The following is a 9,476-nucleotide window of genomic DNA, read 5'->3' as shown; positions in this document are numbered from 1 at the left end:
AAAAAAAAAAAAAAAAAAAAAAAAAAAAAAAAAAAAAAAAAAAAAAAAAAAAAAAAAAAAAAAAAAAAGCAAGGCATCGAAATCCATCAAACCTAACATCAGGAAAGAAATAATAATCATGGTACACGTAATATCGGAGGCGCCACTAATCTATGCGTATCCGTAATCGATTCGGAATATTTGGGTCGATAGCAGGGAAATATGATTTTAAGGTCGAAAAGGTCGTTGAATATCGTGTCCGTTTGTTATGACCGTCCCGAACGCGCGCGGTCTCTTCTCGTCCGCCGCGTATCTCTTGTGTCTCTCGTGGCTCTCGTGCCCCTCGAGTCTCTTGTTCGTCTCGTATCTCTCGTCCGCCTATCCGAGCTTGCGCTGCCTATAAACCAGTTAGCATCATACGTCATGGAAATGTGGGAAGTGCAAGACATACTCGAATTGGTGTAATAGTCGGAATAATAGTATGAGCTTGGGTAAGAGTAACTGCTTTTCTCGTCATGCTCTCTGTCTCTGTGTCTCTTCAATCCCAGACACAACGCAAGCGCACCGAGGACGATTCCGATGGTTGCTAGACCACCCCATCTGGATTTCTTTTCGCCGCCGGCCTCGCTCTGGGCAGGTGGTTTAGCTCCAAACCAAGTACGTCCCTCAGGCTTGCCGCCTTGTGAGTAACGGTCATCTTGGTTTCGCTTCCGTCCAATCCCCAAGCATGCGGCCAAACCGACCAAGGCTCCACGACAACACAAGCAAGCACACACCAGCAGGAGGAGAGCGACGCCTGCAATGGTACCGATGACAATACCGGCGATTGCACCACCGCTAAGTCCATCATCATCTGGAGCTTTGACACCAATCGCGGGCGACCCATCTGTATTCACAGGCGTATCGAAAGCTTGCGTGGTTGTTGGATTTCCCGTCTCAGTGACAGTCGACAAGCCGCTGCTAGTACCTCGCGCTGGAGGCGTGGCTGTGGCCCAGATGGAGGAGCTTCCGATGATGCATTGACCATTACTGCAAACATACGCAGCACCGCAACAAGTACTTCCGCACTTTTCTTCGCCGATGGAAGAATCGCAGCTCCCAGAATTTGAGCCTGAGCCACCTCCAGCAACTGCGGTTTGGGTCGCGCGCTGGCTGCTCCATGTAGAGGTATAAGTTTTAGTATCAGTCTCCGTCCAGGTGGTGGTGTGGTAATCATAATCATCGCCGCCGCCGCTCCCCGAGTCGGAACAAACTGCTTGACCACCACTGGTGACACAGGTCTGACCCGACGTGCAGCAGAGCTGACTGTAAAAGCCGCATGGATTGGAGCAACCTCGCCTATCAATATCACCTCCTTCCATATCCATAGGGCTCGCAACAGCATGTTGCGATAGTAACACCAGCGACGAGACGACCGCCGGTATCAACTGGAAGGCCCACATGGCGAATAGGTGAGTCGTCTGTAGTTCAAATCAAACCAGGGCTCGACGTAGGTAACCGAATGTAAGCCTTTTTTATTTTTTAATCGTTTGCTTTGTTCTTATAAAACCCTGGCCTGAAGAAAACCCCGAACCACAGCAACGTGTGGTCAACCGCCTTGCAGGCTGCTGCGCGATTGTTGTGCCGAGGGTTGTCTAGATGCGATAACCACGATAGCGTTTTGATGGAATGCGCAAAACAAGACCGCGAGGAATATTGAATAGGCAGAAAAAAAAAAAGTGAGGATGAGAGAAGGAATGGAAAAGACACGAGGAATGGAAGACAGAGAACAGAGGGGGGAGGGAGTTGTGGGAGTGTCTCGCGGTGAGCAAAGCTGATGGTCTCCCAGCCTCCTCTGTCTTAGCAATTGTTTTGTATACGCTAATAACTTGGTGGTACTATGAATAGTTACCCAACCACTCTATTTTTTGTGACAGTAATTGAACCAATCGATTCCTTTTTTTATATAGAAATGGAGTCTATCTGAGTTTATCCTTGACAAAATAATCGGGTGGTTGGTAACTACATCCAATAATAGTGGGTGTGCGCGGTGATATACAAAGTCCAGTCCCTGTCTACCCTATTTTTGCCCGTGCGTTCCGGTTAAACATTCTCTATATCGTACGTAACTGTACCTGTATCTCTACCTGTATCTACCGGAGCTCCGGAGTACATACGGCATACATAATTCTGACAATAGGTGGTCAGTCCCTGACAGCATCACTTTGGAAAAAGGGATTGACCCAGTTTGCCGGAGACCGGATTTAATGTGATTTGCCCAAATGGCGGTGGTTTCTGCATGTCTAAATCTACGTGTCAGGTGGCCATCCCACAATCCATTGACAAGAAAACGGTGTATGGGGTATTTTGTGATTGCTCTGCCAGCGAAGACGTATGGGGTACGGTGCCTGTAGGGGTAAGCTCTAGCTGAAAGCCATTCGGCGGTGAGCCTCGCCTGGTTGCTATTTTCATGATTGTTCTGCATTATAGACAGTGAAAAGGTAAACAAGAGCTGCTCAAGCTAGAAATCCCCATAGCACATGTTTTTAATATAGCATTATCGTAGTCGTCATAATCATAGCCATGGCCATTATTACCATCAGATAAACATCCCAGCAACACCAACAACCATCCCGAACATAAGGTCCGTTAGACTCGCCGGGCCCCGGAACGACGCCGCCGCATTCTCATTACCATTTCCCGAGCCGTAAGCATCATCACAGTAGCCCAAGTTCAACCCATGGCACGCCTGCAGCCTCAAATTCGAGCAAGCAGATACCACTGGCGTCGCTTCTCCTCCCTGAACCGTAACCCCGGCCCCGTTATCTCCAGCCACAGTAACCGCATATTGTCCGTTATTCCCCAAGCTCGAAGTACACTGGGTGTAGTCATTCTGACATCTCGAATAATAGGCCGAACAGGTGGCTGCATCCGCAAAAGTCGTCGGCACGTGGATAAACGGATAAGCACCGTTCATAGTCGACCCTGTAATCGAAATCCCATCCGTCGTCGAAGTCGCATCGCCCGTTGCCGTCGCGGTCGCAGTCTGCGGGAACATGAAGCTGCTTGTCGTCCCTGTCGCTGCGGCGAGGCTGCCTGTGCAGCTGGCTCCGTTCGGACAGCAGGCGATGTTGTTGGCTCCATCGCGGGCGCAGTGGGCGTCGGTGCGGCAGCAGACGTTGAGGTTGTTGAGGTTTGAACAGGGATTGTAGCCTCCGGGACAGTTATTGGCGACTCGCTTTTTGAGGACTTGGAGGACTTCGAAAGCTCGTTTCTGTTCTGAAGTGGCCACAGGTTCGTGGAAGGGGATTGTTTCGGCTGAGAGGGCAGTTGAGATGAGGGAAAGGGCTGGAAGAAGCCACGAGGTCTTCATTTTGTCGTTACGTTCTATGAAGAGCTTGTCTTGTTCAATGGATTGCTATCGCATGCGATTAGAGTGTAGCAGTAGATTATCGACGATCAATAACTCGCATTCAAGCAAGTTTCAGTGATATAGTTAACAAAAGCGATGATGAAATCAAGTGTCAGGAATAACCAGAAGACAAATTTCTTCTTTCCAGGTCTATCCTTCACCGGAATCGAGGCTGCTGACACGGTTCCCAGCCATCTTCTTTTTACAGTGGTTTTGATTCAAACGGCTCCACTGCGGAAATCCCCTGCCATAGCAACGGAGCATCGTCGGCGATACCCAACTGCCAGTTTCACCGACAATGCTTACTGCCAATCAATATGAAATTGCATTAGGTGAATCGTAAAAGTAGAAGTAGAGGAGTGATGTATCAGTCTGGTATGGAGTATGGGTTAGAGATCCACGGTATGAACATCGGAGATTCCACTGGACTGTGGGGCTTCAGGGTCCAATTAATGTACGCCCAAATCGTACATGGTATGTACGATATCTTGACATTATACGGAATTCAAATATGTATGGAATTCTTCGATTACGTCTGTCAAACTTAGAGATATGGCCCGTAGTGTACGGTGTACATTGATGTAAGTTTTACCTCTGTAGCCGGTCTATTCCTACGATGCTGCAGAACAAAGCATCATCTAGCACTCAAAGACAAGACCGATGACAGAAACACAATGTGGGAACAAAAAAAAGGAATGCGCATTGAACCGGAAATGCTAAGAAGACACGGAACATGTTTTGGCGAGATCAATAGTTCGTCTCGAGAGTACAAAGAAACATTCATAAAGAAAGCCTAGTCGGTGACACGTTCAGACAACGTCTGACATGACAAACACACGGCGTGTTGCCGTGATTGTTCCTTCAGATAGCTATCTACATCCTGTCAATGGATATTATTTAGCGATCAATTTTGGTGTGTGTTTATAGCTGAGGATCAAGCGATTTTGAGTCGTTCTCTTTGTCTCTCTTCGTCTTGTTGATGGCATCGGATAACCCCAATGAAGTATGCCTGATATAGACCCCCTCACCTGTCCTCCTGTAGATATTTATATCCTTAATGGAGCACTTGACAGGAAATTATTATACGATAATCACTTATGGTAAAACCATAATCCAGTAGCATTACAAAATCACTTCCGCAATGAACATCTCTTCTATCGACTTCTCGCCTTGGAAAGACTCCGAAGACAAGGTCAGTCGTCTGTGGATGGCTCAAGAGATCGCCGACGCCTCCACGAAAGTGGGTTTTATGTATATTATTTACCATTCTCTACCAGGAACTGTACTCAATAAAAGCGTTTGACTGAACCATACGCTTCTTCTCCCTGTCCGAGGAAGATAAAATGAAGGCACCTCATCCCAAAGAATGTACGGTGCACCTGGCTATTCATAGCCAGGACTGGAACACGTTCACCCTGCTCTTTCAAGGCGATTACGGTGGGCTGGGAGTAGAAGACGTTTTCAAACCAGGCACATTCATTCCAGCCACATCCATCAAGGATGGAGTCGTTGTGGATGCAGGAGACGTCTTGCAGATGTGGAGTAACAGTACGTATCATGTTTTATCTGGTTTGTACCAGGAACTGCTGGGGCTGACTTAAACATAGACAAGTTCAAATCAATTAACCATCGCGCGATGCTGCCGCCTCTCCATCGGTTTGATAGTGAAAATCGAATGACTTACGAGCACTTTTCAATTCCCTACTTTGCATGTGGTGATACGGATGCTCTCATCAAGTGCATTCCGTCTTGTATGAGTAAAAAAAAGCCGACCAGGTATGAGCCGACTACTGTGGCTGACTATCACTTAATGCGGGTGGTGACGTTCTATTAATGAGTGACTGATACCTATATATATAAGTTTGAATGACAATTGTGTTGTCGATTTGAATGAGGAATAGGTAGATGAGTACCCTAAGCCCTATATATAACCCCAATATAGAAAGCATCACCCTCACCGCCTGGACATCCCGCAGAATGCGTTCATCTCCTATCTGGGGTCAATGGACACTTGGAAAAAAAAAAAAAAAAACAAGCCTTTTTGTTTATTCATTTTTGTCCAGATAGTCACCTAAAGATCCAACCGATAGTATTCTGACACCGGATCTTCTTCGACTTTTGTGCCTTTCAAAGTCACGCTTCAATCGTCCGTTCCGTTCTCCCCGCTCGACACGTTAACCCAACGATGTCGATTCCCAACGAAGCTCTGCAGAAGGTAAACATTTCTACTCATATTGATGGAGGAATGAAGCTGATATTTATTGTTTATAGCTACTGCAAGAAATCGAGACCCAGGCCATCACCTCGCAGCAACAACTGAACATCACCAAGGCGCAAATCACAGCCAAGCAGAAGAACGCCCGTCTCCTCGAGTTGACATCGAAGGAACTTAGCACGCTGCCGAAGAATACCAAGGTGTATGAGGGTGTGGGCAAGATGTAGGTATTCTATTCTTGTTGGACAAGTGATAATAGAGGTGGCGTGTCTGACAGATATCTACGGATAGGTTTGTTGGTGTCCCGATGCAAGCTGTCGACAAGCGCATGTCGTCCGAGAATAGTACGTTAAAAACCGAAATTTCTGGCTTGGAGAAGAAACTGGACTACTTTGAGACGACACATGCGAAGGCCCGCGAGAACCTGGAGGCAATTTTGAAGCCGCGCAAGTAGATGATCGGATGATTTTTCGGAGACAAGTCTGACCGTTTGGGCTGGCTAAGGGATACTTGACCTACAATATATGCATTACGAGTACTTGATGGATAGGGGAAAGGGGGGAACATATAAGAAGGGGAGACGAACGTTGAGGCAACGTAAGAGCTTCCTGACAGCCACACATGCCGTTGGTTGTCACTTTATGTGCGTTTCCTGGAAAAGACCAAGGAACCAAGGCCGTTAGACAGCCGCTCAGACACCCGCGATTCGCTTCATGCACATGGCCGGCGCATATGCACGAACATGTACGGCGTATAGTTTCTTGACTGGATATTAATGTCTTCCAGGAAGACGGCCAATGTTTATTGGAATGGAATAAACCAAACAAAGATAATTATAATCACGAATGGAAATGCAGGATTTCTCACTAATCATATTTGGCGATTCGGTGCAAACATGATTTGTAGGCGGCGTCATGTGGCTGTGGCAGATGAGACCCAAGTCCACTTGTGTGGTCAGTTGGTCCGCATCGATCCATGGATGGACTTCGATATATCCCTGGGTTCAAATAGCATATCTATACAACAACATCAACAACATTAACATCAGAGGAACAACGTATCTCTCCATGCGCCGTGCAAAAAAAAAAAAAAAAAAAAAAAAAAAAAAGAAGAAGAAGCATTTTCGGTAGTATTGGTGCCCCGCAAATCACGGGCCACCACATCATCGTCCCCTCGGCGGCTACATAGTAAAAGCCACACTTGCGGACGGAAAGGATTAATGCCGTCTAGTTTGATAGGATAGAATTGAGCAATGACTGTACAGAGAAGAGTCATCGTGGAATGATCAGGCACCTAGAGATAACCGCCGGCAGTACAGGGTACTACTGCACTCTGTATATAGGCAGCCAGCAGTACAGCCACAGCTTTCTGCCAGTCGCTGATCGCAAGGCTGACTGGTTACTCTGTACCGGTCCATTTTTTCCTGTTGTTCCTTTGGCTTTGACTGGCCATAGAAAAACATAAGAAAGATTTAAATTAAGAATAAAATAAGAGAAGCCGGATTTAAAACCCTCCAGCCTCCCCTCCAGTTTCTCTCTTTCTCTCTCTTTCCCTCGCTCTCCTCTCACCTTCCTGTGTTTCATCATCGTCACGACTTCCTTCAAGTTGAGTCGTGCTGGTCACCTGTTTTCCAGCGTGTTTGTGATCTTTTTCTTTTCTTTTTGTGCTATATATCCCTTGACCGCGTTTTCTTTCATCCCATCTTTTTCCCTGTTTTAACGCTTGTTTGTCCTTGTGCACTGTATACCTGACTCAGTCACCCCCGCCTGACCGATAGCCCGCCACCGAGTCTATCAAGGTCATCACTTATCTCTACCTCTTTTTTTCTCTCTTCATTTCAATATATACCCAGCTTGAAGACAGTATTAGAACATATAAAAATGCCTCGCTATCCTACTATCCCCATCGTCTCCGAAAGCGAGACAGACTACTCCGACACAGACATCTCCATTGAAGCCCGTTCCCCGCGTCGACGTACGTCATTCAGAAGACGCTCTGTGTCCCGTCAGCGCCAGCCCGACTATAGCAACTCCTACTTGAGCCCGGTCGTTCAAGACCTTGGTGGTCTACAGAGGTCTGCCTCGACGGGCGGCCGCCGACTGAACCACCGCGACCATCACCGGGAGCCCCCGCAAATCGTGGTGGATATCAACAACAACACCCGCGATCGCAGCTCCAATAAGGCCCGGCGTTCGCAGCCGCAGCTTGAGACAAGCGACTCAGAGGAGTCCGAGGATGAATCCATGCTGCGGAATCACCGACGGGCGAAAGCTACCTCAAAGAGACCCAGCCCTGGTGTCTCGCGGGAACGGGAGCGGCCAATTTCTTGGGAGCGAGAACATCGTCATGAGTATTACCGGGAGCAGCCGTATCCACGGGAGTATCCGTACACTTATGTCTCGCACCCTCCCGCCGCGCCCGCCGCTCCTGTCCCTGTCCCTGTTGCCGCCCCAACCCCTGCGCCGCCTCAGGTCCCGCCTCAGACTCAGGCCACAACCCCACGAGACTATTCGCTGTGGGGTCGGGAGCCCGAACACCCTCAGCGGGACTACGACATGCTCGTCGACCAGCGACTGCTACAGCGGAACGATGCTCGACAAGACATGGAGCTCATGAAGCAGCAGGCAGAGATTGAACGGTTGGAGCGGGAGCTCGCACGTCGTCGTGAGGAGCACGAAGCCCACAATGACGAACGTCTGGATCACCGTCACGAGCACCGTCTCGTCCGCGAGGAAGACTTGTGGTACGAAGACGAGATCAGTGAGCGGATGAAGCGACTCGAGCGATTCGAGAAGAAGGAGCGAATGGAAGAAGAGCGCTCTCGGGCTGAGTATAACCTTAAGATGAAGCGCTTTGAAGAAGCGGAGCGCGAAGCGGCGGAGCAGGAGGAAGTCCAGGCCAAGATCCACGAAGAAAAGATGAAAGAACTCCAGCTTCGAATTGCAGAGGAGAAAGAGCGCGAGCGCATTCAGGCCAAGATACAGGAGGAGAAGCTCCAGGAGCTCAAGCGCAAGATTGAAGAAGATGAAGAAAAGGAGCGCATCAAGCAGGAGATTCGTGAAGAAGAGGCCAGGAAGCTCCTTCAGGAGCAGGAACGTGCAGCGCAGGAGGCTGCGATGAAGGAGGCTGCTGTCGCGGAATGGAAGGCCGAAGAAGAACGGCGGATCACGGCTGAGCGCAAGGCCCAGGAACTCAGGGACCATGAATTCAAAGAGAGGCTTAGGATGGAATTTGGCTACGATGAAGGAGCAATCCAAGACCTCATTGTCAAGAGCAAGACGCCAGAACAGCCTCCACCTCCTCCTGCTCTGCCGGCCGAGGAAGAAAAGAAAGAGGAGAAGGAGGAACATCACCACCGCGCGACATGGATCAAGGTACGAGAATTTACTTCTCTCAATGTCATTATCACACGCTAACTTCAGACTAGGTCCACCGCAAGCATCTTATCCCGGATACGCTGATGGCCTATCGTCTGCCATGGGACTGGGACGAGGTAAGCCCTTCTCCACCGAAACGCTCTGCACACTTTCATACTAACAACCGCAGATCGACCCCAACTACATCATCATCAAACAGTGGATCTCCGAGGACTTCCAGGATGAGCTCTTTGCACACACTAGACGTCTGCGCGACGGTAGACTGGTCGCGCAGAATTCCAGCTCGCTAACAGAGCTGAAGGTCAACGACCGGCATAAGGACAAGATGTACCTTGTACGGAAGAAGAGCCCTGGCCGTCGCTCGTGGATCTTTACATGATTGTTGGGGCATAATAAATTTGCAGGTTGCACTTTCTGATGACTATATGTTGATTTCTTTTGTTTGGATTTCTTTTCTGATATCCGTTTTCTTCGTTGAGTCGGGATTTTTCTTTTTTTTTAGAGAGAGCAAGTA

The 9,476-nt window shown here is 48.6% G+C and overlaps 6 protein-coding genes across 6 annotated transcripts; 4 read left to right on the top strand and 2 right to left on the bottom strand.

The window, feature by feature from the left end:
• Nucleotides 1-44: 44 nt before the first annotated feature.
• On the bottom strand, nt 45-1,697 carry EURHEDRAFT_415093 (uncharacterized protein). The gene is made up of 2 exons (XM_040782600.1): nt 431-1,697; nt 45-376 (listed from the first exon to the last, which is right to left on the bottom strand). The coding sequence occupies exons 1-2, from the start codon at nt 1,419-1,421 to the stop codon at nt 246-248; spliced, it is 1,122 nt and encodes a 373-aa protein (XP_040636424.1). The 5' UTR covers nt 1,422-1,697; the 3' UTR covers nt 45-245.
• Nucleotides 1,698-2,284: 587 nt separating this feature from the next.
• Nucleotides 2,285-3,734, bottom strand: EURHEDRAFT_415092 (uncharacterized protein). The gene has a single exon (XM_040782599.1). The coding sequence runs from the start codon at nt 3,329-3,331 to the stop codon at nt 2,558-2,560; it is 774 nt and encodes a 257-aa protein (XP_040636423.1). The 5' UTR covers nt 3,332-3,734; the 3' UTR covers nt 2,285-2,557.
• Nucleotides 3,735-4,685: 951 nt separating this feature from the next.
• Nucleotides 4,686-4,973, top strand: EURHEDRAFT_415091 (uncharacterized protein; the record flags this gene model as incomplete). The annotated part of the gene is made up of 1 exon (XM_040782598.1): nt 4,686-4,973. A coding segment is annotated over exon 1 (253 nt), but the record flags the coding sequence as incomplete, so codon positions are not given.
• A 27-nt stretch (nt 4,974-5,000) lies between these two features.
• Nucleotides 5,001-5,212, top strand: EURHEDRAFT_415090 (uncharacterized protein). Its single transcript, XM_040782597.1, has one exon. The coding sequence runs from the start codon at nt 5,007-5,009 to the stop codon at nt 5,202-5,204; it is 198 nt and encodes a 65-aa protein (XP_040636421.1). The 5' UTR covers nt 5,001-5,006; the 3' UTR covers nt 5,205-5,212.
• Nucleotides 5,213-5,555: 343 nt separating this feature from the next.
• On the top strand, nt 5,556-6,039 carry EURHEDRAFT_379866 (putative prefoldin subunit 1; the record flags this gene model as incomplete). The annotated part of the gene is made up of 3 exons (XM_040779218.1): nt 5,556-5,585; nt 5,642-5,808; nt 5,877-6,039. The coding sequence occupies 3 exons, from the start codon at nt 5,556-5,558 to the stop codon at nt 6,037-6,039; spliced, it is 360 nt and encodes a 119-aa protein (XP_040636420.1).
• A 1,426-nt stretch (nt 6,040-7,465) lies between these two features.
• EURHEDRAFT_517363 (uncharacterized protein) lies at nt 7,466-9,341 on the top strand (the record flags this gene model as incomplete). Its single annotated transcript, XM_040786560.1, has 4 exons — nt 7,466-7,855; nt 8,069-8,959; nt 9,013-9,078; nt 9,132-9,341. The coding sequence occupies 4 exons, from the start codon at nt 7,466-7,468 to the stop codon at nt 9,339-9,341; spliced, it is 1,557 nt and encodes a 518-aa protein (XP_040636419.1).
• Between the last annotated feature and the right edge of the window lie 135 nt (nt 9,342-9,476).

This window comes from Aspergillus ruber (genome assembly GCF_000600275.1).
Source record: "Aspergillus ruber CBS 135680 unplaced genomic scaffold scaffold00025, whole genome shotgun sequence".
NCBI classification, from domain to species: domain Eukaryota; kingdom Fungi; phylum Ascomycota; class Eurotiomycetes; order Eurotiales; family Aspergillaceae; genus Aspergillus; species Aspergillus ruber.
The sequence above is the reverse complement of the archived record's forward strand: the minus strand, read 5'-3'. Positions and strand labels throughout refer to the sequence as shown.